At 45.1% G+C, this 27,659-nt stretch overlaps 1 protein-coding gene across 3 annotated transcripts in view; it reads right to left on the reverse strand.

Annotated features, from left to right (window-relative positions):
* Nucleotides 1–1,553: 1,553 nt before the first annotated feature.
* The window catches only part of ZCCHC4 (zinc finger CCHC-type containing 4), a 50,381-nt gene continuing 24,275 nt past the window's right edge, over nucleotides 1,554–27,659 (reverse strand). For 2 of the 3 annotated variants that reach the window (XM_069744649.1, XM_069744651.1), the window contains 5 exons: nucleotides 26,094–26,215; nucleotides 19,129–19,204; nucleotides 17,245–17,296; nucleotides 5,924–6,068; nucleotides 1,554–1,788 (listed from right to left, as the gene is read on the reverse strand). In XM_069744649.1, coding sequence (XP_069600750.1) covers nucleotides 1,677–1,788; nucleotides 5,924–6,068; nucleotides 17,245–17,296; nucleotides 19,129–19,204; nucleotides 26,094–26,215 — 507 coding nt within the window. In that variant the 3' untranslated portion in view covers nucleotides 1,554–1,676. The remainder of the gene's footprint in view (nucleotides 1,789–5,923; nucleotides 6,069–17,244; nucleotides 17,297–19,128; nucleotides 19,205–26,093; nucleotides 26,216–27,659) is intronic. The other variant, XM_069744650.1, reaches the window with a different exon arrangement.

The following is a 27,659-nucleotide window of genomic DNA, read 5'->3' on the forward strand; positions in this document are numbered from 1 at the left end:
CAGTAGACCCCGTTACAGACGTCATCTTAAGATGGGAGGCCCCAGACCGGACCGCGACGCCCATCATGCGGACCCGCCCCTGGGTAAGTATAATCTAACCTCTTTTTCTCATCTTTCAGGATACATAGGGGGCTTATCTACAGCATTACAGAATGCTTTAGATAAGCCCCTGATGCTGGTGGGCTTAGCTCACCTTCGATTTTGTGGGTGACAGGTTCCCTTTAACAGTTGTTGTAGAGATGTGTCTACTGCTAGAACTCTGTGTGGCATTGACCTGGTCTCTAATCTGAGCTGCTGTTTACCTGTGATTTCTGAGGCTGGTGACTCAGACACTTTCAAAGTTTTCCCAATTTTTCAGACTGACTGACCTTCATTTCTTAAAGTAATGATGGCCACTCGTTTTTCTTTACTTAGAATTTGTATTATGGCAAGAAAAAAGCAGCTAACAGTCTATTCAGTAGGACTACCAGCTGTGTATCCACCAGACTTCTGCACAACACAACTGATGGTCCCAACCCCATTTATAAGGCAAGAAATCCCACTAATTAAACCTGACAGGGCACACCTGTGAAGTGAAAACCATTCCCGGTGACTACCTCTTGAAGATCATCAAGAGAATGCCAAGAGTGTGCAAAGCAGTCATCAAAGCAAAAAGGTGGCTACTTTTAAGAACCTAGAATATAAGACATATTTTCAGTTGTTTCACACTTTTTTGTTAAGTATATAATTCCACGTGTTAATTCATAGTTTTGATGCCTTCAGTGTGAATGTACAATTTTCATAGTCATGAAAATACAGAAAAATCTTTAAATGAGAAGGTGTTTCCAAACTTTAGGTCTGTACTGTACATGACCCGGTTACCCGTTCATCAGTTGTCCCTCGTTGGCAGGTACAACCAATACAAAACAGGAACATCACACAAGACCTGATGCTTTGGAGGATTTCTGACCCAGTCATTTAGGCTTCTTTTGCACATACCGTTGTTTTGCGGCCCGTTTGACAGCTCCCAATAGATTTCTATGAGGCCGCAAAAACAGGCTTCAATTTCACAGTGCGCCGTATGGCCGTGAAAAAAGATCGATCTTTTTCACGGCTTATGGACACGGCCCCCACTGAAAATCAATGGGGCCGCAAAAACAACGGAAGTTTCCATAGTATTGGAAACCTAAAAAACAGCGATCCGCAAGTTTTTTGCGGTCCGGTATTGCGGCAGACTATGAAAATTGCAGTGATACGGCCCGCAAAAAAACACGGCAAGTGTAAAAGTAGCCTTAGTCGTCACAATTTAGTCTTTGTCAAAGTTGCTAATATCCTAAGACACAGATTTTTCCTGCTTCTAATGACTGTTCCCTCGCAGAGTACCATCTGGCATTTCTTCACATGAACCACTCATGGTCCGTAGAGCTTCTTCTCACATGTTGGCAGAATGGGACCACACTCAGCCGAATATGTGACTTCACTACTTGTCATTAAGGAGCACCCTGTCAGAGCTGAGCTAAACCCATGTGCATAAAGTCATACACGTTTCATGTTCTGAGTCACAGGACAGCAGAGCGGGAAGAGGGTTTATTAGTTACAAAATCACAAGTAAAAATGTTCAAACACAAAAAGGAACAAAAATAACAAAGTCCTAAATAAGGACAGACTGTGACTGATGTTAAGAGAACATATTGCACTCAGGACGCAGGTTTCTTCTTCTTTTGTCTCTTTTTATTCTTCCAGCTTGCAGGAATTTTTGATGCTTTCTTTCCTTTTATTTTTAGATTTCTTTTGCTCTGATTTTGCTGTCTGATAGAAAATGACAGAATTTTATTAGAATTTTTGTACATCCAACACTGTGAGGACACACACAATGCTCTCTACTGAGCAGCCATAACATTAAGGGCACAGTCAGACGGCCGTATAACACAGACGATCACCCCGCAGTGCTCAGACTGGCCAGCGGCTCTCCTGACACGAGAGTGAGAGCATGTACAAGTGCTTCTCACTAAATTAGAATATCGTCAAAAAGTTAATTTATTTCAGTTCTTCAATACAAAAAGTGAAAACTCATTATAGAGAGTCATTACAGAGTGATCTATTTCAAGTGTTTATTTCTGTTAATGTTGATGATTATGGCTTACAGCCAATGAAAACCCAAAAGTCATTATCTCCGTAAACTAGATTAACAAAAAACACCTGCAAAGGCTTCCTAAATGTTTAAAATGGTCCCTTATTCTGTTTCAGTAGGGTCCACAATAATAGGGAAGACTGCTGACCATTCACAAATTTGGGGGAGATTCACAAGGAGTGGACTGCTGCTGGAGTTATTGCTTCAAGAGCCACCACACACAGACGTCTCCAGGACATGGGCTACAAGTGTCGCATTCCTTGTGTCAAGCCACGCATGACCAATAGACAACGCCAGAAGCGTCTTACTTGGGCCAAGGAGAAAAAGTACTGGACTGTTGCTCAGTGGTCCAAGGTGTTATCAGATGACGGTAAATTTTGCGTTTTATTTGGAAATCAAGGACCCAGAGTCTGGAGGAAGAGTGGAGAGGCCACAATCCAAGGTCTAGCGTGAAGGTCTAGTGTGAAGTTTCCACAACAAGTGATGGTTTAGGGAGCCATGTCATCTGCTGGTGTTGGTCTACTGTGTTTTATAAAGACCAAAATCAGCACAGCCATCTACCAGGAAATGTTAGAGCACTTCATGGTTCCCTCTGTCAACAAGCTTTTTGGAGATGGAAATTTCATTCTCCAGCAGGACTTGGCACCTGTCCACACTGCCAAAAGTACCAATACCTGGTTTATAAACAACAGTATCACTGTGCTTGATTGGCAGCAAACTCACCTGACCTTAGCTCCATAGAGAATCTATGGGGTATTGTCAAGAGGAAAATGAGAGACACCAGACCCAACAATGCAGCTGAAGGCTGCTATCAAAGCAACCTGGGCTTCCACAACACCTCAGGAGTGCCACAGGCTGATCGCCTCCATGCCACGCCGCATTGATGCAGTAATTGATGCAAAAGGAGCCCCGACCAAGCATTGACTGCATTTACTGAACATACATTTCAGTAGGCCAACATTTCAGATTTTAAAATTATTTTTCATGCTGGTGTTATAAAGTATTCTAATTTACTGAGATAATGACTTTTGGGTTTTCATTGGCTGTAAGCCATAATCATCAACATTAACAGAGATAAACACTTGAAAAAGTTTATAAGAAGGAGAGAAATGGTGCACTACCAGTATTACATATAACAGGGGTGCAAACTAGTGGTAATAAAGCTGAAATGACCTCAAAAGAACAAGAAAACCACCATAGGGAATGCACACCACTGCTGAGTACTTATAAAAGGTAAACTTTGATTAACACACCGTTTAAAAACAATTAAAAAGCAAAAAACCAAACAACACCTCCCACGCATGTGGATAACCCCGCAATAATACAGGAATATGGCACAATATTGCATGTAAATGTATAAACGTAATTGAGACACTGTACGTCAAAACATTATATGTCCATAATAATACAAAATACCTCAACCATAATAGTCCCTGCACACCCCTGATAATGGCAAAAAAATACCATAAATCCAAGATAATGAGGAAAAAAAAAACTTCTCTGGTCATTTTTGCAGATTATTGTCTAAAGGAAGCAAGAAAGATACGCCAAGAGGACACAATACGTCAATTACCCATGATCAGAGCTGGGGTGCCCATGGGCCGGCTGAAATAAGCGATCTACCCGAGTCCACGTAAGGAAAATAACCCCCAAAGTGACCACCGCACTGATGCTGAAGGGATTTGAGCGATGCAATAGACTGCTAACATGTGCAGGTAAAACCAAGGCGTGGGAGGCAGCAGCATCAGTGCGGTGGTCACTTTGGGGGTTATTTTCCTTACGTGGACTCGGGTAGATCGCTTATTTCAGCCGGCCCACGGGCACCCCAGCTCTGATCATGGGTAATTGACATATTGTGTCCTCTTGGCGTATCTCTCTTGCTTCCTTTGGTCATTTTTGCAGATTATTGTCCAAAGAGGTTTTTTTTTCCTCATTATCTTGGATTTATGGTATTTTTTCGCCATTATCAGGGGTGTGTGGGAGGTGTTGTTTGGTTTTTTGCTTTTTAATTGTTTTTAAACGGTGTGTTAATCAAAGTTTACCTTTTATAAGTACTCAGCAGTGGTGTGCATTCCCTATGGTGGTTTTCTTGTTCTTTTGAGGTCATTAAACACTTGAAATAGATCACTGCTTGTAATGACTCTCTCGTATAATATATGAGTTTCACTTTTTGTATTGAAGAACTGAAATAAATGAACTTTTTGATGATATTTTAATTTTGTGAGAAGCACCTGTATTTCTATGCAGCTGTCACGCTCAGGTCAGGTGAGCCGCCGACCAGTCTCTATGCTGTGATTTGATTGTCGTCCATTATCCGGCCGTCTGACTGCGCCCTACAACTATCTGCCTAATACTGGGTAGGTCCCTCTTGCCTCCTCTGATATCTGGCATGAAGATGGAAGATTCTCTAAGCCCTGTAAAGTTTGGATTTGGCATCTATAACGGTCACAGGGTCACCGGTTGTCCTTCCTCACCGGCTGTCCTTCTTTAGACCACGTGTGGTACGTACTAAACAGTGCAGTGCCTGCTTTTGGAGACGGTTTGAGCAAGTCCTTGAACCATTACTTGGCCCTTGACAAAATCCCTCCCATGTTTAATCTTGCCCATTTATCCTGCTTAGAACACATCAGCCTAAAGAAGTGCCGGCTAACATATCACAGCCCCCGACAAGTGTTTTTTCTATTTACGCAATATACAGTAAAATATAGACAACATTTTTAAAGAGTAACCATCGGTAAGATATATATATTTTTTTTACATATTTCACTAGTACATCAGAAAATGAGAAGCTTTGTAATATATCTTAGAGTTTTCTGCTTCTTTCTCCTCCTAGACTGAACTTTCTTTTATTCTCAAAATTCTCAATTAAAGGGTAAAATATTCAGTGAAGACAGATTTTTTTCAATACAAAGATAGGAGATGGCAGTTGGTGCTCATAAACTTCTATGGAGAACTGTAATGGTCTCAGAACCTGCAGCAGAATGTCTGTGTCGGCCTCCAGCTCCTCCTTCGAGAATTTTAAAAAGCACCAATTGTCCTCCCCTATCTCAGTAATGAGAAAAATCTGCTGAATTCAATATTTTACCCATGAATTAAGAATGCTTAGTCCAGGAGGAGAAAGAAGCAGATTTCTCTGATAAGATATATTACAAAGATTCTTATTTTCATTTTATTTTAAAACCAATATCCTCAATAATTGAAAACTCCCACTTCTGCCTCCAAGACTTTTCTTGTGCTGCGCCAGTTTTCTGGAATGCACTACCCCCAGAAGCTTCCCACTTCTACTATTTCCTCAGAATCTGGTCTGTTTTATTCATCTGCCTCCACACTCTCCATGCCCCAATAACACAGATTAACTGCTTAGATACTGGCTGGTGACCGGATTGTGAAGCTTTATAGCATAGCCCCTATTTATTATAATGAAGGTTGGACCGTACATGACAAGCACTTTTTACCTATTGTGCCCCCAAAGTTTGGCACAAAAGTCTGCCACAACTCTATGTGATGGCAGACTTGTGAATCTTCACAGCATGCACAGCGCGCGTTGTCAGGATTCTCCGATGCATACTCCCAGGCACGTTCTGGATAGACATGCGCGGTCTCACTCAATACAAGTGAACTGAGAGCGGCTGGACACGTCTAGTCGAAATGTGGCCAGGAGTATGCACAGCGTATACTTGCAGTCAGGCGACCGCCCGGAGAATCCTGACAGCGTGCGCTGTGAGGGGTTCATAAGTCTGCACTCACAGAGTGATGGCAGAGTCTTGTGTCAAACCTGCACAACCCCTTTAATTTATTGGTATTATAACTCACTTTTTGTGGACCCCAGTGACGTGACGGCGAGGACAGCTGTTGCGTTTGTGGCCTTTGTCTCCACACTGAAAGCAACCTTCCACAGCACGGCCGCAGGAATGGTTTTCAAGAGCACACCGGTCACAAGAAGAACAATGAATCCACGCTGTGAAAGCAAATTAGTAGATGCTTAGATTTATTTACATACAGTGGCATGTAAAATTTTTGGCACCCCTGGTTAAAATTACTTTTGTCGTGAACAATTAAACAAACTGAAGATGAAATGATCTCCAAAAGGTCTAAAGTTAAAGATGACATTTCTTTTGTATTTTAGTATTATATATATATATAATATGAGGCTGGGAGCGTCACTCTGTCCGAAGCCTTTATAGACTGCGCCAGCGCAGTCTGGACCCCACAGAGTGACGCTCCCAGGAGATCGCGGTATGCGTAAGCACTGAACGCACACTGCGATCTCCAATGGAGAGACAGGGACGTGGCAGGAGGGTGAGTATCGGCCATATTCACCTGTCTGTCCCGTTCCAGCGCTGAGTGACGCTCCATCTTCCGGGTCCTCTGCCTGTGACATTCACAGTTCAGAGGGCGCGATGACGCGCTTAATGCGCGCCGCCCTCTGACTGAACAGTCACAGCCAGAGGACCTGGAACACAGAGCGGCACACAGCGCTGGAACGGGACAGACAGGTGAATATAGCAAGTGTCGGGGGCCTGAGCTAGCGGCGATACCGGCACCTGACCCCCACAGCGCACCGGTGTCCCCGCCTGCTCAGCCCCCCAGCACTTGGCGCCCAGCGACGATAGGTGAGTATGTTATTTTTTTTTATATATATATCGCAGCAGCGTACGGGGCATATAATACTATGGAGCATCTTATGGGGCCATCAACCATAATGGAGCAGTGTACGGGGGCATATACACTGGAACGTCTTATGGGGGCCATAAACATTTATGGAGCAGCATACGGGGCATATAGTATGGAGCATCTTATGGGGGCCATAAACCTTTATGGAGCAGCATACGGGGAATATAGTATGGAGCATCTCATGGGGGCCATAAACCTTTATGGAGCAGCATACGGGGAATATAGTATGGAGCATCTCATGGGGGCCATAAACCTTTATGGAGCAGCATACGGGGAATATAGTATGGAGTATCTTATGGGGGCCATAAACCTTTATGGAGCAGCAAACGGGGCATATAGTATGGAGCATCTCATGGGGGCCATAAACCTTTATGGAGCAGCATACGGGGAATATAGTATGGAGCATCTCATGGGGGCCATAAACCTTTATGGAGCAGCATACGGGGAATATAGTATGGAGTATCTTATGGGGGCCATAAACCTTTATGGAGCAGCAAACGGGGCATATAGTATGGAGCATCTCATGGGGGCCATAAACCTTTATGGAGCAGCATACGGGTATATAGTATGGAGCATCTCATGGGGGCCATAAACCTTTATGGAGCAGCATACGGGGAATATAGTATGGAGTATCTTATGGGGGCCATAAACCTTTATGGAGCAGCAAACGGGGCATATAGTATGGAGCATCTCATGGGGGCCATAAACCTTTATGTAGCTGCGTGTCTGTGCAGTATACTACGTGGGCTGTGTTATATACTACATGGCTGGGCAATATACTACGTGGGCTGTGTTATATACTGCGTGGGCCGTGTTATATACTATGTCGCTGTGAAATATACTGCGTGGGCTGTGTTATATACTGCATGGGCTGTTATATACTACGCCGCTGTGCTATATACTATATATACGTTAGAATCGGATATATATATATATATATAAAATTGGAACAGCACAATGCTCACCGATGGGTGCCAGGCCTCCTAGGTAAGACGGTCCATTCATCCACCCAAGTTACATACCAAAAAGAAGAAAAGAAGGCAGCACTCCAATTCCTTTCAGAGGTGAAAAACTTGTGAAGTTTATTCAAACCCACATCTCTGTGCGACGTTTCGGCTCACACTGAGCCTTCCTCAAGCAGTGGGTGGTAACAAATTGTGTGTTTTTATAGATATAATCCACAGTCATTTACATATTGTAATAGCCATACATGTGTTTACATTAAAAGTGTTTAAAATACATCATATATCAAATAAAGCTCGCTCCATGTGATCCCTTTTATGTATCAAAGTGCATTGTGCTAAGGTGCTCTAATAAATGTATTGATCGCCACATTTCCTTCATTCATGCTGCTTTAGTATATTTTCCTTTTATCCTTTATGATCTCATATATATAATGATTCATATCTCTTACCCCGTCGGACAGGTGAAGCCACATGGAGGACGGCATATCCGCTGATTCCAGCGTTCTATTACTCTTACTGCGCATGTCGTGATGTCATACCGAACCGTGTTAGACCGCTGGCCAGTAAAAATCCAAATACATACTCGCATGAATAACCATCGCCATTCAATAAGGAAAAAACGATTAGACCTTCCGGTCTCAAAACACTTTGCGGAATTAAAACATACAGAAAAAGACCTTAAATTCAGAATAATAGATAGGATCCCTGTACAAAGGAGAGGGGGGGATAGAATATGCCTACTAAAAAAATTGGAACTCCGATGGATCTATGAGCTGAAAACGTTAAAGCCGAAAGGCCTGAATGTGGATTTTAAAATTCATTCCAATATGTATTAACCCCAAGGGATATGTACTTGGGAATTAGATGTATATTCACTCCAGATGTTAGTTTGGAACATGAAGAATGAGAAAAGTTTGTTAGAATGCTCCAATTTTAATATGTGTTATGTTTGTATTTTTTTAGCGATATCTCCACTCCTAGCAAGTTGTATATGTCCCTTGAACAGTCGGATGATGAATTGAAGCACACTGAGGAGGAATCATATGGCAAAAAGATATGTGTATTTTCACCTTAAATAATTTCTCCATGGAAGGAGCACACTTATCATTAAATATCCCCAGTGTTGGATTGTTGGCCAGTTGAAATCATTCATATAATCATAAATTAATATGAGCATAGCATTAAATAACTGCTTATGAAAGATTTCTTTTTTCTAATGAACCCCTCTATTATTTTTTTAAAAAAAGCCGGTTATACTTATATATCTAGATACTAGGCATAAAGACAAGTGCACTTATATGGGTCCTTCAACAGGGATGTTGTGACCTGAGAAGGTTATACATCAATGAGGAGGTCCATCGGCAACTGGAGACAGCCTGGATAGGGTGCCGTCCGGCTTGCCAAAAGTGGGTATAACGTACATTAGCCTAATAAGTATCTAGAGTGTCAAAAGAATAAAATTCACCCATAGTAGAATAGAAATGCAGAGATATGTTAAATAACTGGGGAAGTTTCAAAGAAAAAATCAATGGAGAGTGTCTCTATACAACGGAACGGAGCTGCCACAACTAAGATGGTGGTTTGAAGTGGACAAAGGGCTAGTGCGCAGGCGCAAGCAGGAGGGAGTTGTATTTGGATTTTTACTGGCCAGCGGTCTAACACGGTTCGGTATGACATCACGACATGCGCAGTAAGAGTAATAGAACGCTGGAATCAGCGGATATGCCGTCCTCCATGTGGCTTCACCTGTCCGACGGGGTAAGAGATATGAATCATTATATATATGAGATCATAAAGGATAAAAGGAAAATATACTAAAGCAGCATGAATGAAGGAAATGTGGCGATCAATACATTTATTAGAGCACCTTAGCACAATGCACTTTGATACATAAAAGGGATCACATGGAGCGAGCTTTATTTGATATATGATGTATTTTAAACACTTTTAATGTAAACACATGTATGGCTATTACAATATGTAAATGACTGTGGATTATATCTATAAAAACACACAATTTGTTACCACCCACTGCTTGAGGAAGGCTCAGTGTGAGCCGAAACGTCGCACAGAGATGTGGGTTTGAATAAACTTCACAAGTTTTTCACCTCTGAAAGGAATTGGAGTGCTGCCTTCTTTTCTTTATGTATGTATGTATGTATGTATGTATGTATGTATGTATGTATGTATGTATGTATGTATGTATGTATATATACACATACACACACACACACATACATACATATCTATAATATAACGCTGGGAGCGTCACTCTGTCCGAAGTCTCTATAGACTGCGCAAGCGCAAGCGCAGTCTGGGCCTCACAGAGCGACGCTCCCTGGAGATCGCGGTATGCGTAAGCACTGAACGCATACCGCGATCTCCACCGGAGAGTCAGGGACCGCCAGGAGGGAGGGTAAGTATACTCACCTTTCCCGGTTCCAGCGCTGCTTGCGGCTCCGTCTCCCGGCTCCTCTGCTCCCGGCTCCGGAGGGCGCGGACTGCGCAGGCGCCGATTCCTGCTGCCGGAATCGGCGCCTGCGCAGTCCGCGCTTTCCGGCGCCATTTTCTTGAAGACACACTCCGGCTCCACTGCAGGTGTGTCTTCAAGAAAATGGCGCCGGAAAGCGCGGACTGCGCAGGCGCCGATTCCTGCTGCCGGAATCGGCGCCTGCGCAGTCCCCGCTTTCCGGCGCCATTTTCTTGAAGACATACCTGCAGTGGAGCCGGACGATAGGTGAGTATGGTATTTTTTTTTTTTTTATATGGCAGCAGCATTCGGGGGCATACACACTGGAGCGGGGGGCATATAATACAATGGTGGCGCAGGATGGGAGCAGCACATGACAGAACGGGCGCAGGATGGCAGCAGCACATGACAGAACGGGCGCAGGATGGCAGCAGCACATGACAGAACGGGCGCAGGATGGCAGCAGCACATGACAGAACGGGCGCAGGATGGCAGCAGCACATGACAGAACGGGCGCAGGATGGCAGCAGCACATGACAGAACGGGCGCAGGATGGCAGCAGCACATGACAGAACGGGCGCAGGATGGCAGCAGCACATGACAGAACGGGCGCAGGATGGCAGCAGCAAATGACAGAACGGGGACGCAGGATGGGAGCAGCAAATGACAGAACGGGCGCAGGATGGGAGCAGCAAATGACAGGATGGGAGCAGCAAATGACAGAATGGAGGCGCAGGATGGGAGCAGCACATGACAGAACGGGGGCGCAGGATGGGAGCAGCACATGACAGGATGGGGGCGCAGGATGGAGCAGCACATACCAGGATGGAGACCATATACCAATATAAATGCTCGCCACCCGGGCGTAGAACAGGTTCAATAGCTAGTACATATATATATATATATATATATATATACATATACACACACATATACCATATGTACTCGAGTATAAGCCGACCCGAGTATAAGCCGATGCTCCATATCAAAATATGCCCCATATAATGCTGCACAAATGTTGATTATGACCCCAACAGATGCTCCACACAGACATTTGCCCCATATAATGCTCCACAAATGTAGATTATGGCCCCATAAGATGCTCCAGAGATATTTGCCCCATATAATGCTGCACATGGCCCCATACAGATATTTGCCCCATATAATGCTGCACATGGCCCCAAAAGATGCTCCATAGAGATATTTGCCCCATATAATGCTGCACATGGCCCCATAAGATGCTCCGTACAAATACTTGCCCCATATGCTGTTGCTGCGATTAAAAAAAACAATTAAAAAAAAAAAATCACTCACGTCTCAGGCCCCCAGCACTTGCTTTGCTCACATTTCCTGTTCCACCACCGACCGCCGCTGTGTCTTCCCCATCCTCTGCACTGACTGTTCAGGCACAGGGTGGCGCACACTAATCGCATCATTGAGCCCTCTGACCTGAGTGTCACTGCAGAGGACGTAGAAGACACAGCGGCGCCGATGGTGGAATGGGGAGCAGGTGAATATCGCGCACTGCCCCCGTCATACTCACCTGCTCCTGGCGCGGTCCCTGCATGTCTGTTCCCCGGTGTCGGCAGCTTCTTCCTGTAGTGAGCGAACACATGGTACCGCTCATTACAGTAATGAATATGTGGCTCCATCCCTATGGGAGTCTGGTCCATATTCATTACTGTAATGAGCGGTACCATGTGACCGCTCACTACAGGAAGAAGCTGTCAGCGCCCGGAGAACCAGGGACGTGCAGGGACCGTGCCAGGAGAAGGTGAGTATTAATAGACAGCTGCCGCTCCCCCTCCCCTGCCGACTCTGGGAATGACTCGAGTATAAGCTGAGAGGGGCAATTTCAGCCTAAAAAAATGGGCTGAAATTCTCGGCTTATACTCGAGTATATACAGGATATATCAAATTTTACATTTTTAAAAATGTCATAAAAGGAAAATGAGCGGATGTAAAAGTTTGGGCACCCTGCATGGTTAGTACCTAGTTGCATCACTTTAGAAAATAGCACAGCTTGTAAACAATTTTGCAGCCAGACAAAAGTCCTTCAATTCTTGTTTGAGGGATTTTAATCCAAATTTTTTTGGGGGGAAAATCCTTACAGTCATGTGAGATTCCTGGGTCGTCTTGCATTAACTGCTATTTTGAGGTCTAGCAACAGATTTTCAATGATGTTCAGATCAGGAGACTGTGAGGGCCATTGTAAAACCTTCAGATTGCACCTTTTGGAGGTCATCTATTTTGTAGACGCCATCCTCTTTTCAACTTCAGCTTTTTTACAGATGGAGTTATGTTTGCATCAAGAATTTGTTGAAATGTCATTGAATCCATTCTTCCCTCTACCTGTGAAATGTTCCCCGTGCCATTGGCTGCAACACAACCCCAAAGCATGATTGATCCACCCCCATGCTTAAAGGGAATCTGTCACCCCGAAAATCGCAGGTGAGGTAAGCCCACCGGCATCAGGGGCTTATCTGCAGCATTCTGTAATGCTGTAGATAAGCCCCCGATGTTACCTGAAAGAGGAGAAAAAGACATTATATTATACTCACCCAGGGGCGGTCCCGCTGCTGGTCAGGTCAGATGGGTGTCTCCGGTCCGCTGCGGCGCCTCCCATCTTCATGACAAGACGTCCTCTTCTGATCTTCAGCCACGGCTCCGGCGCAGGCGTACTATGCTCTGCCCTCTTGAGGGCAGAGGATAGTACTGCAGTGCGCAGGCGCCGGAAAGGTCAGAGGCCCGGCGCCTGCGCACTGCAGTACTTTGTCTGCCCTCAACAGGGCAGAGCAAAGTACGCCTGCGCCGGAGCCGTGGCTGAAGATCAGAAGAGGACGTCTTGTAATGAAGATGGGAGGCGCCGCAGCGGACCAGAGACGCCCATCCGACCTGACCAGCAGCGGGACCGCTCCTGGGTGAGTATAATCTAACGTCTTTTTCTCCTCTTTCAGGTAACATCGGGGGCTTATCTACAGCATTACAGAATGCTGTAGATAAGCCCCTGATGCCGGTGGGCTTACCTCACCCGCGATTTTCGGGGTGACAGGTTCCCTTTAATGGTTGGCAGAATGTTCTTTTTTTGAAATTCTCTTTTTTCTCCAAACATACCTGTTCATACCCACATGACTGGTTTCCAAAATGCATCCGGCTTGTTTAGATGTTCTTTTGTATACATCTGATGTTGAATTTTATGGTGAGGACGCAGAAGAGGTGTTCTTTTGATAACTCTTCCATGAAGGCCATATTTGTACAGATGTCTCTAAACAGTAGAACTATGTACCCAATTCCAGTATGCCAAATCTTTCTGAAGGTCTTTTACAGTCAAGCAGGGATTCTGATTTGCCTCTCTAGTAATCCTATGAGCAGCTCTTTGCTGTTTTTTTGGCACAAGGTTAGAGGAGGCTGGGTTTTATAAAGCAGGAAAATTTGCATCACCTGGCCTTTCCTAATGAGGATAGTGAACAAGCCATAACCCTAAAAAGGCTAATGAAGGTCCGATACCTTGTGCAAACTTATCTGAGCACACAAATCAACAAAGGTGCCCAAACTTTTGCATCGGCCCATTTTCCTTTTTAAAATGTAAAAGATGGGGAAAAAAAAAATAGATATATAGATTTTTCTGTATTTTCATGACTATGAAAATTGTACATTCACACTGAAGGCATCAAAACTATGAATTAACACATGTGGAATTATATACTTAACAAAAAAGTGTGAAACAACTGAAATTATGTCTTATATTCTAGGTTCTTCAAAGTAGCCACCTTTTGCTTTGATGACTGCTTTGCACACTCTTGGCATTCTCTTGATGAGCTTCAAGAGGTAGTCACCGGGAATGGTTTTCACTTCACAGGTGTGCCCTGTCAGGTTTAATTAGTGGGATTTCTTGCCTTATAAATGGGGTTGGGACCATCAGTTGTGTTGTGCAGAAGTCTGGTGGATACACAGCTGATAGTCCTACTGAATAGCCTGTTAGAATTTGTATTATGGCAAGAAAAAAGCAGCTAAGTAAAGAAAAATGAGTGGCCATCATTACTTTAAGAAATGAAGGTCAGTCAGTCCGAAAAATTGGGCAAACTTTGAATGTGTCTTCAAGTGCAGTGGCAAAAACCATCAAGCACTAAAAAGAAACTGGGTCACATGAGGATCGCCACAGGAAAGAAAGACCAAGAGTCACCTCTGCTTCTGAGGATAAGTTTATCCGAGTCACCAGTCTCAGAAATCACAGGTTAACAGCAGCTCAGATTAGAGACCAGGTCAATGTCACACACAGTTCTAGCAGCAGACACATCTCTACAACAACTGTTAAGAGGAGACTTTGTGCAGCCGGCCTTCATGGTAAAATAGCTGCTAGGAAACCACTGCTAAGGACAGGCAACAAGCAGAAGAGACTTGTTTGGGCTAAAGAACACAAGGAATGGACATTAGACCAGTGGAAATCTGTGCTTTGGTCTGATGAGTCCAAATTTGAGATCTTTGGTTCCACCCACTGTGTCTTTGTGTGATGCAGAAAAGGTGAACGGATGGACTCTACATGCGTGGTTCCCACCGTGAAGCATGGAGGAGGAGGTGTGATGGTGTGGGGGTGCTTTGCTTGTGACACTGTTGGGGATTTATTCAAAATTGAAGGCATACTGAACCAGCATGGCTACCACAGCATCTTGCAGCGGCATGCTATTCCATCCGGTTTGTGTTTAGTTGGACCATCATTTATTTTTCAACAGGACAATGACCCCAAACTCACCTCCAGGCTGTGTAAGGGCTATTTGATCAAGAAGGAGAGTGATGGGGTGCTACGCCAGATGACCTGGCCTCCACAGTCACCAGACCTGAACCCAATCGAGATGGTTTGGGTTGAGCTGGACCGCAGAGTAAAGGCAAAAGGGTCAACAAGTGCTAAGCATCTCTGGGAACTCCTTCAGGATTGTTGGAAGACCATTCTTGGTGACTACCTCTTGAAGCTCATCAAGAGAATGCCAAGAGTGTGAAAAGCAATCAAAGCAAAAGCAAAAGTGTGAATGTACAATTTTCATAGTCATGAAAATACAGAAAAATCTTTAAATGAGAAGGTGTGTCCAAACTTTTGGTCTGTGCTGTGATATATATATATATATATATATATATATATACATATATACATATACACACACACACACACACACACACATACAGTATATATATTTTTTGCCTAAAATATGAAGGAAATGTGTCATCTTTAACTTTGGGTCTTTTGGAGATCATTTAATCTTCATCTTGCTTAACGGTTCACAACAACAGGAATTTTGACCAGGAGTGCTCAAACTTACATACACAGACATTGTTTCAAAAGAACAGTTTTCATGCTCCAAATTAAACCCTTGTACAGTTTTGGTGAAAAGTTCTCAAATATTTGCACACTTGAATAAATGACAATCACATTGAAATGCTCTCAAACACATACAAGCCATCTGCATTCTGATGTAATGCATATTTGTATGGAAATTCCTTGTGAACCAATGAATGGAGATAGGACAGGTCTGGAGACAAAAGCGGACAATGTACAGTGCATTATGCTATAGAGCCGGGGCCCCAACCAGAGGATTGTGGCTGCCTGCTCTGGGGAATGTCACTCTCCATGATACCAGCATACATAGGGGACATTTTTACTATATAAGGGAGCACTCAGGGCATTATTACTTCATGAGGGGGGCTTTAGTTACTATTACCTTACAAGAGGGCGCTACTACTTTTTAAGGAGGCAAATCGAGCTATCATTAATTTATAAGAGGGCACATGGGACTTTATAACCTTCAGAGGGGCACAACAAATGGCTCATAGCCACCTGTGAGAGCTGAATGGGGAGCACAAGGTAAGAAAGTTTGTGAACCCTTGCTATGCAGACAAATGCATTGAAGACACACAGTCTTCCTATCCTTTGACTGCTTCATTTAGCTACTGATTTATAGCATGGAGGCCAATTTTTCTTCAGTAACGGATGAATAGTATACACTATTCTAAAGATATGAAAATGCAGGGAAGACACACACTGTGTTCCTAACATCCAACTGCTTTCTTTTTACCCAGGATTCACGGCATGGAGGCCAATCCTTAGTGGCGGTGATAGCGTACAGTATCTTATGCAGTGAAATGCAGGTATAACGCACATTACTATCTTACTGGATCCTTATTGCCAACAATTTACAGCATACAAGAAAATCATTTAGTAGCGGGAGTGATAGCATACAGTATCCGGTGTAACAAAATGCAGGGAAGATACACACTTTGTCTTCCTAGCACCCGACTGCTTTCTTTTAGCTCAGGGATTACAGCTTGGAAGCAAATGGAGGGGGAAGAGAGCACAAATAAAAAACTTTGTGACTTTCATTTTTAGCTACAGGGATCTTCTTCATGGGGCGCCCTACTCCTGGGGCGCCCTACTCCTGGGGACGCCCTACTCCTGGGGACGCCCTACTCCTGGGGACGCCCTACTCCTGGGGATGCCCTACTCCTGGGGACGTCCTACTCCTGGGGACGTCCTACTCCTGGGGACGTCCTACTCCTGGGGACGTCCTACTCCTGGGGCGCCCTACTCCGGGGACGCCCTACTCCTGGGGACGCCCTACTCCTGGGGACGCCCTACTCCTGGGGACGTCCTACTCCTGGGGACGTCCTACCCCCGGGGACGTCCTACTCCTGGGGACGCCCTACTCCCGGGGCGCCCTACTCCCGGGGCGCCCTACTCCTGGGGCGCCCTACTCCCGGGGCGCCCTACTCCCGGGGCGCCCTACTCCTGGGGCGCCCTACTCCGGGGGCGCCCTACTCTATTTATAGGTTTTGTATCTGACGGGATATATTTGCATATGGTTCCTTGGGCCTAATTCGAGGTTGCACCCAATCCCAATATCTAGATGACAACATGTATGAAGGATTATAAGGAAGCAATTAATAAATAAAAAATAGTGTAAACCAGAACATAAGTTCAATTACTTCTTACTTTTCTTTTTGCAAATGAACAGAAGGAAATGCTACTTGGTACTTACATGGCTTCACGCATTTACTACACAGGAGGCAGTGTTTCCACGCTCGGCCATCCTATAAGGAAATACTTACATTTACATGGGGACGCATATAATTTTCTTGCTATAAACTGGAGGGAAGAATTGAATTCATTTTTTTTTTATGTAGATAGGGATTAACCTCTTAACCCCCGGAGCTTTTTCGGTTTTGCGTTTTAGTTTTTCGCTCCCCTCTTTCCCAGAGCCATAACTTTTTTATTTTTCCGTCAATTTGGCCGTGTGAGGGCTTACTTTTTGCGGGACGAGTTGTACTTTTGAACGACACCATTGGTTTTACCGTGTCATGTAACAGAAAACGGGAACAAAAATTTCAAGTGCGGTGAAACTGCAAAAATAAAGTGCAATCCCACACTGGCTTTGTTTGCCTTTTTTGCTAGGTTCACCAAATGCTAAAACTGACCTGCCATTATGATTCTCCAGGTCATTACGAGTTCATAGACACCAAACATGTCTGGGTTCTTTTTTATCTCAGTGGTGAAAAAAAATTCCAAAGTTTGCTTTAAAAAAAAAAGAGGAGCCATTTTCCGATACCCCGTAGCGTCTCTATTTTTCGTGATCTTGGGTCAGGTGAGGGCTTATTTTTTTGCGTGCCGAGCTTTTTTTTTTTTTTTTTTTTTACTTTTGGCATGCTTCAATAGCCTCCAAGGGAGACTAGAGGCTGCCACAACTTGATTGGCTCTGCTACATAGAGATGATGCTCAGATCGCCTCTATGTAGCTGAATTACAGCATTGCTATGAGGGCAGACCACAGGGTGCGCTCACAGCAATCTGGCATCACCAACCATAGAGGTCTCAAGGAGACCTCTGGTTGTCAACCCGACGCACCGATGACACCCGATCATGTGACGGGGGTCACCGATGCACGTATTTCCAGCCTGATGGACGGAAGGACTTGTTAAATGCCGATGTCAGAGTTTGACAGCGGCATTTAACCAGTTAATAGGTGCGGGTGGATCACGATTCCACCCCCGCCTATTGCGGGCACATGTCAGCTGTTCAAAACAGCTGACATGTTCCGGCTTTGAGATGGACTCACGGCCGGAGCCCACATCAAAGCGGGTAATACTGACATCGGCGTAATAGTACATCCGATGGCAGTAAGGGGTTAAGGCCCCCAATAAATTTAAGACTAATGTTGGCTGCACCTGCTGATATCAACGGGTTACAGAACGCTGAGGGTCCAACTGATGATAGCACCACCAATCCAGGAGATCGGGGCTCTGCACAGCTCCATCTTGAATAAACCAGAAGTGTGCATGCTCGACTGTCGCTCCATTTACTCATTCATCTATATGAGGACTTGCAGAAATCCACGTGCTTGCACCAAAACAATCCTGTTCAGAGGAATGGAACGGATTTACAGAGGATTGCTCACTCTGCCGAGCGCTCCTGGGTTCTCTACGAGACAGACGCTGCCAGACATCTTACCTCTTAGAGCACAAAGGTTCAGCAGTCCGGAATAGGATATGACGGATCCTGAGCGCCCTGAAATCACCTGTCGGTGAAGAGTTGTGGGGCCCCATACACACTAGAATGTGGCCCCTACCCGTTAAAACATTGGCGGTTTGGCTGACGTTAGTCTAATGTGTATGTAGAAAAATGCAAGTTCCGGTAAGGTTAGAAGAGCTTTACCCCTGTGTGATCACCACAAAACCAGGAGAGATTTTCACAAGCAAGCGCTGAACCTTCTATTCCAGAACTGCAAGCAGAGATCTTGAAAACGGTTACAAATAGGTTTAGATCTGCAAAGGCTTTCATCACTAGATCTACACCACGTTCAGACATGACACGAGGTAACAACCTTCAAACAAGGGAGAACCTCTAGATCCGAAAATAAAGACCATTACCTTTGAGGGGCACGAATTGCAGATTTCACAATGTTTATTATCAGAAGACACGTATCTCCTGCAGACTGCGCAGAACCTAAATTGTCAAACAACGCGAGAAAAAAAATATTTACAATTATGTTGATTTTGTGAATATATTTATGAAAAAAAAAAAAATTATATATATATTGTATATATATATATATAATTTATTATATAGTATCAAGTGATAATATATGATAAAGAGAAGAAAGAGTGGAAGAAGTCCTGACTGCAAAAACCGACTACACTCAGGGGTCACAGTCTGCAATTATGGAGACAAGAAGAAACGCAAGTTCTTAACAGGAGCTGCAGACACCAAACAGGAAACATACAGCCTTTTTTTCAGTTAAAAATAATTTTGTTGTAAAATATTAAAGTGAAGACGGTTTCATTTGTTATAATTCGAATGAATTGGTCCCACATAAATGGTTGCAAAAATCTACATATCCTTCAGAGCTGCATCACACACGTTATTTTTTTTTCCGCATTTTCTGAACAGAGCTTCTAAATGTTGTTTCACATATTTTTTTCCAAAACATCACATTTTTGCATGCATTTTTCAAATGCTGTCAAGAAACATAAAAAAAGCCACATCCAAAGCATAATACACTTTGAAAAAAAAAACAAAAACTGAAAAAACACAGAAAATGCACAAAAAAATTATGCAATGTGCCTTAACTATAAACTTGGATATAAAGCAATATGACAATGAGGCAGGCAGCACAAATAAATAAGAGCTGCACGTCACGGGCTAGGAGTGATTTGAAGAGGTTGACAACTACTTAAAAAAACAAAACAACAACATTTTAAGTGGGCCGGATAAATAAAAAAGCAAACAAAACATGATATTCATATTGTGGACCGCACTGTTCCTCCACAGTCCACACTGTGTCCCCCAGCAGTCTCCTGGCTTCTTCCTCCAGTAGCAGACACTACTTGATTGGCTGCAGCAATCAACAGCCTGATTAGCTGCAGCCTTTACGTTCCATCTGAGCTGAAAGCATTAAGCTACTTACTGGTAGCGGCATTTTTCGGAGGCCCATGACAGCACACGAGAGAGGGGATCCGCCCTTAAGGAACAGGAAACCTACAGATACAAAAGGGCGGCACCTCTCCCCATGCATCAGTTGTATTTCAGAGCCTGAGAGGACTGCCGCGGTTAGTGGTACACAAATATACATTATATACATTATATACATTTGAAACAAAATAACCCATTATTGTAATAAGACACCATACGTGAGATTTACATATTACGCTATATACATATCAGGAAGTGCTACCCCCACGTGAATAGGGAGGGAACTAAGGGTGCTGTCATGGGCCTCCGAAAAATGCCGCTACCAGTAAGTAGCTTAATGCTTTATTCGGACTCCCATGACAGCACACGAGAGATTTACAGAGATGTAAGCTACCTTAGGGAGGGACTATAGATTGTAGCACCCTTAACCCAAAGGAAAGATCAGAGGAGGACCCCAAATCCAACCGATAGTGTTTAAAGAAAGTGGAAGGGGATGACCATGTGGCCGCCTTACATATCTGCTCCACTGACACTCCAGATCTTTCTGCCCAGGATGACGCCATGGCCCGGGTGGAATGTGCCTTTAGGTTCTGCGGAGCTGGCCCCCCACCTGCTGTATAAGCTAGAGAGATAGTTTCCCTAATCCATTTAGCCAGTAAATATTTCGATACTCTAAACCCTTTCCTTGGACCTTGGAAGGAAAGAAGCAGTGCTCCATCTTTCTTCCAATTATCAGTAGCTGAAATATACTGAAGAAGAGATCTCCTGACGTCTAACGTATGAAGCTCCTGCTCTTTAGGATTAGAGGGATTAGGAATAAAGGACGGCAAAACTATCTCCTGTGATCTATGGAACCGTGTCGCCACCTTTGGCAGATATGCTGGGTCTGGTCTAAGGACTACTCTGTCTGACAAGATTTCAGTGTATGGAGGAGCTCTGGAAAGTGCCTGTATATCCCCTATCCTGCGAGCTGAGGTTATGGCGATCAGGAAGGCTGTCTTAAGTGTCAACATTTTGATCGAGGCCTCCTGCAGAGGTTCAAAGGGGGGTTTAGTTAGAGAGGACAGAACTAAATTTAAATCCCATGGAACTGTTCTGTCTTTATGCAGTGGTGTAGATCTACTAACTGCCTTCATAAACCTCGCTATCCAGTAGTTATTCGCTATATTACAGGAAAATAGGGCACCTAAAGCTGAGACCTGTACCCTAAGGGTACTAGGAGAGAGTTTTAACTCGAACCCCTTCTGTAGGAACTCTAGGATTTGTTGTACTGGCACCCCGTCTTGGACATTAAACTTTGAACAAGACAAGAACTTTCTCCAAGTCCTAGAGTAGATTCTCGTAGTTATTTGCTTTCTACTCTTTAGGAGCGTCTCCACCAAGTTTGGAGAGAAGCCTTTCCCCACTAATAGTGACCGTTCAAACTCCATGCCGTCAAATGGAGCCCCGCCACTTGTGGATGGGAGATCGGTCCCTGAGAAAGCAAGTCCGGGATCTCTGGCAGTACCCAGGGGACCGCTACAGACATTCTCTTGAGCCAGGCAAACCAGGTTCTTCTGGGCCAAAAGGGGGTGATAAGGATGACTTTCGCTCGATCCTCCCTGATTTTCCTCACCACTAGAGGTATCAGGTTCAGTGGTGGGAAAGCATAGGCCAGTGGAAAATCCCATTTTATGAGAAACGCGTCTACCGCCAGGGGATTCTCCCTGGGATTTAGGGAGCAAAAAAGTTTTACTTTTCTGTTGTTTCTGGTGGCGAATAGATCCACCACTGGTTGACCCCATCTGCGGACGACGAGATTGAAAATGTCCTCGTTGAGAGACCACTCTCCCTGTTTTAACACATTTCGGCTGAGGAAATCTGCTGCCACATTTTCTTTTCCCTTGATGTGAAGAGCTGTCAAAGATAGAAAATTGAGCTCTGCCACCTGGAACAACCGATCCGTGATCTGCATTAAAGTTTCGGAACGAGTTCCCCCTTGCCGGTTTATGTAAGCGACCGCCACTCTGTTGTCCGACAGAATTCTGACGTGCTGGCCCTGCAGATATACGAGGAATTTTGTAACAGCCAGTTCAACCGCCAACAACTCTCTTTGATTTGATGAAAATGTTGTGAAGGGTTCCCACTGTCCCTGGACCACCATGTCCCCCATATAGGCTCCCCACCCTGAAGAGCTGGCATCCGTGGTTATCACGTGGGTGACATCTACCATCCAGGGAACCCCTGCTGATAAATTTTGTTTATCTAGCCACCATCTAAGGGAATTCAATGTTATCGGCCTCAATGTCAATTTCCCATTCAATGCGCCTCCTAAGGCTCTGTCATGGAACAGGACTTCTTTTTGTAGGGACCTGGTGTGGAACTGAGCCCACTTAACTGCTGGGATGCAAGATGTGAGTGACCCAAGTAGAGACATTGCTTGTCTAAGTGTCATGGAAGGTGTATTGATTGCTCTTAATACAAAACTCTGAATTTGGTCCATTTTCTCCATAGGGAGGAGACACTGCTGTGTCACTGAATTCAACATTAACCCCAGGAATTTTTGAACATTTAGGGGCTGTAATTTTGATTTTTCAAAGTTTATGATCCAACCCAACCGTTCTAGTTTGGTTTTAGCAATCTCCCATTGTGACAGACAATGATCTACCGAGTTACCTACAATGAGGAAATCGTCTAAGTAGGGGACTATAAGGATATTTGACTCTCTTAAATGCGCCATGACTTCCGCAATTATTTTAGTAAACACCCTAGGTGCCGAGGTGATCCCAAAGGGGAGTGCTCTGAATTGAAAATGTTGAATCCTACCCCCCATTAGTATCGCTACCCTCAGGTACCGTTGGAAATCAGCATGAATGGGTACATGATAGTAGGCATCTTTCAAATCCACTACTACCATGAAATAGTTGTTGAAAAGCATCTTTATTGCCGAATTGATGGACTCCATTTTGAAAGTGTGTTTCACCAAAAACTTATTGAGACCCTTAAGATTTATAATGGTCCTGTAAGATTTATCAGGCTTCTGGATTAGGAACAGGGGAGAGTAAAACCCTTTCCCTGCCTGAGAATACGGCACTTCTACCAAAACATTTTTGGAACAAAGAGTCCTCACTTCCTCTTCTAGGGCGAATTGTTCAGTGGGAGATGAGCGCCAGGGTGTTAAACTAAATTTGTCCTGTGGAATATGAACAAATTCCAGCTTGAGACCATGGGAAACAGTGTCTTTTATCCAAACGCTGTTTGTGATTTTCGACCACTCTGCCGAGAAACGCAATAGTCTCCCTCCCACTGGAATTGCCAGTCATTGGTCTTGTTTTTTATTTTCCGTCTGGTTACGGCGAAACATGAGACCTGTACCTCGCTTTCGCCTATCCTCCCATCTGGGACGATCTCTCCCTGGTGAAAAGGCTCGCTTTCCTCCCCGGTTGAACCTTCTTTTGTTGAAGGGACGACGGTATGGATTGAACAGGTTGGGAAACTTTTTCTTATCTCCTGCTTTCTCCAGGAGTTCATCCAGGGTAGGCCCAAATAAATACTCGCCTTTACAAGGGATAGCGCAGAGCTTCGCTTTTGCCTGCATATCCCCCGGCCAGCATTTCAGCCATAGGGCTCTCCTTGCAGCATTAGAAAGTCCTGCTGCTCTAGCTGCCAACTTTACGGAGTCAATTGAGGCGTCTGATAAAAAAGCCGCCCCCTCCTGGATTACAGGTAATGCTGAGAGAATGGAATCTCTAGAGGCCCCTTGTTTTAATTGGGTCTCCAACTGGTCCAGCCAGACCATCATTGACCTTGCCGTGCAGGTTGAAGCTACCGCAGGTCTTAAGGAGCCAGCTGCCATCTCCCAGGTTCCCTTCAGGAAGGTATCCAATTTCCTATCCAGGGGGTCTTTAAGTGTTCCCATATCTTCAAATGGGAGAGAAGATCGTTTAGCTACCTTGGCAATTGCTGCATCCAGCTTTGGTGCTTTCTCCCAGTTACCTACTGCTGGGTCATCAAAAGGGTATCGACGTTTTTGCGCAGGTGGTAAGGAGCCTTTTCTCTCCGGTTTTCTCCACTCCCTATTAATAAGATCTTGTATTTTCTCATTTAAAGGAAACACTCTGCGCCTCTTTTGCTCCAATCCACTGAACATCATTTGTTCTTTGGATAGTTGAGGCTTGGGTTCCGATATTCCCATTGTGCCTCTGACCGCCTTTACCAATTTGTCTATCCTTTCTAGGGGTAGGCAAAACCGAGCAGCGTCTTCTTCCGAAGAGGAGGATGATGCTGCTGAATTGTCTGATTCTTCGGACTTGTCCTTTTCCATAGACGAATCAGATTCAGTTCTCTGCCTAGAACCTCCTGACTGTGAAAGGTTTTTAAAGGACTCTTTAACCTCCATTCTAATCATCTCCTTGAGACTGGCCGTAATAGAGGAGGATTCTTCGGCTACCTACGGGGATAAGTAAGGTAGACTAGAGTGTAAGATCTACATGCTATACCCCCTCCCCTCCTTCCAGAACCTCACCGTCTGCTGGATACAGGGGTCACATAGTTTTTTAGGGTGTGAGTCAGGCAAGGGAACCCCGCAGATGGCACATTCCCTATGCTTCGCCTTACTGACGTTTTTCCTTCCCTACATAAAAACACATGAGGGGAGACTAGTCACTAAGTGAACTTTCTCGAAGATCACTTACCAGTGGCTGCTCACACCCAGAAATACCGAAGCACGAGGGGGATCCTTTTTGGCTGACCCTCCAGACCCCTGTCTGGAGGAGCTTCTGCGGCCCGAACCATCGCTCCTCTTTTCATGTTCCTTCTCCTTGGGTTTCTGGGATGCTTGTTCCAGCAGCACAACCTGCTGATCCTGATCTGAATCCATTTTCAGTAAATTGGAGCCAGAACCCGGGAACATGCTGCTGGAGCCGCCTTATAAAGCCCCTCCTTCGGTCAGCGCATCCTGCCCAGCTTGCTTGTTTAATTTTCCCGCCCTCCCGCAGCTGTGGGGAATCAATCGTTACTCCGGAGGGATTGCGGCATGATCTCCGGTGGGCGCCGCCATCTTGGAGCCCCCGCGCATGCGCAGGAGCTCACCGATCCGGAAGACGTCGCCGGCTCCGCCCCCCGACGTCACCACAGCTTTCAGCGCTTCCTGTCAGCGCTGCAGCCCTTGTGGAACGCCGAGGCCGGCCAGCTACGATCCGATCGGCGCCCCCTAGATGCCGCCGCGCCCCCCCCTGTCCAGAGAGACCCACAGCCCACGGGAAGGGCGACTTACCAGACGCTGGCCCCGGAGACCGGACACCCCCTGGCGACCGCTCCTCGCTGCCTAGTCACCGCCGTGCCGCCCTGCCAGGGCCACCGTGACTACATCAGGTACCCGCACCGGCCGAAGTGGGAGACCCCCTCGCCACCAGAATCGGTCAGGCCGGCCTGGACTCCTGTAGATTCTATAGGCATCCAGTCCCTTCAGGAACAGGAAACCAACTGATGCATGGGGAGAGGTGCCGCCCTTTTGTATCTGTAGGTTTCCTGTTCCTTAAGGGCGGATCCCCTCTCTCGTGTGCTGTCATGGGAGTCCGAATAAAGAAACAGTTTCTCCTCCAGGTCATACAGAATGTGATGACTGCAGCCAATCAGTGGCTACTGATTGGCTGCAGTGGTTATGTGATACCCCCAGCTATAAAAAGAGGCCAGTAAACCAGCCGGGGTACACATGCTGGAGTATGTAGGAGCAGTGTTGGATCGGTAGGTGAGTATTATTTGTGTTTTAAAGTAGTGAACAACCCCTTTAAGCCCCCAAATAGTTCTAGACATGTAAAGCAAGTGAGCAAGTATTAGCAAAAAGCGAATACGATCTCCTGAGACTGCGCTCTAGTCTTCTGTGTGTGTGGGCGAGTCCTCCAAGACCAGATTGACATCATACATACTATACATCGATCTTTACCTGTAGCCCTCACTGGCTGGGAGGACAATACTTTCCGGGGAAATATTGGTAAAAATGCGGACAGGCGATTGCTTCCTCCCAGTCTTCCCGTATTTGTACAGGGTGTGGTTGTCATAATCCACCTGAAGTGACACAGAGAAGATTCATTTACCGTAATCAGCAGCATTTTGGTGAATTTACACCCTGCGGCTGCAGAACGTTCTGTAATTGTCCCATAAAACCATTCTGCTTCACAGAAATTTCTGCAGCAAAATCTGCAGCGTGAGAATTCATCCTACGCCCCATTCAGAGGTTTGTGCTTCACGTTGTATCTGCATTTCTCCTACAGAGAACACAAACCCACTATGGACAATGGGGCTGTTCACATGTCTGTGTGCTATGTGGCTTAATGGGGCTGTCCGGACTTGGCTTTCTACTGTTTGAATACTGAGAGACGGAGTCAAATAGTCTGTCTGTAGTAAGTAAAGGTACCGTCACACTCAGCGACGCTGCAGTGATACAGATAACGAGCCGAACACTGCAGCGTCGCTGTTTAGGTCGCTGTAGAGACATCAAACACAGCAACACCAAAACGATGCAGGAGCGATCCTGTGAGGTAACGGCGACTCACTTATCGTTCTCGCTGGTTGTTAGCTCCATGTAAAACATTGCTGGCATAGTTGCTTTTGATGTCAAACGTGACGATACACGCCGACCTGACGAGGAAATAAAGGTACCGTCACACTCCGCAACTTTGCAACGAGAACGACAGCGATCTGTGACGTTGCAGTGTCCTGGATAGCGATCTCGTTGTGTTTGACAGGCAGCAGTGATCTGGATCCCGCTGTGACATCGCTGGTCGTCGCTGAAAGTCCGGAACTGTATTTGGTCGTCAGGTCGGCGTGATTCGTCATGTTTGACAGCAAAAGCAACGATGCCTGCAATGTTTTTTCATGGAGCGAACAACCAGCGAGAACGATAAGTACGTCACTGGATCGCTCCTGCATCGTTCTGGAGTTGCTGTGTTTGACGTCTCCTAGCGACCTAAACAGCGACGCTGCAGCGATCGGCTCGTTGTCTATATCGCTGCAGCGTCGCTGAGTGTGACGGTACCTTAAAGTTCTGGACTTCTAGCTCCGACCAGCGATGGCACAGCGGGATCCAGATCACTGCTGCGTGTCAAACACAACAAGATCGCTATCCAGGACGCTGCAACGTCACGGATCGTTGTCGTTCTCGTTGCAAAGTTGCGGAGTGTGACGGTACCTTAAAAAAATTTTTATTGCATCATAAAACATATATTTTAAACTTAGGCCACAATAAATATTAGTATAAAGACAAAATTGATTAATGACAAAGGACTCGGGTAATAAGAGTCTAGGGTCAACACAAAATAGTGTCACAGTTGGGGGAATAATATTCCTGGGTACATTTAATAAAAGACTGATCAAAATAGTGAATATACAAGTACTATTAAGGGGACAAGTAACCTGCAGAAAAAGGTAAGTACAAAAGGTTAATAGGCATAATGATTATTATGTGAGATTCTCATTCCTGCGTATTTGTGTGTTTAGACATTCCCTTAAA

Source organism: Ranitomeya imitator, chromosome 1 (assembly GCF_032444005.1).
Source record: "Ranitomeya imitator isolate aRanImi1 chromosome 1, aRanImi1.pri, whole genome shotgun sequence".
NCBI lineage: Eukaryota > Metazoa > Chordata > Amphibia > Anura > Dendrobatidae > Ranitomeya > Ranitomeya imitator.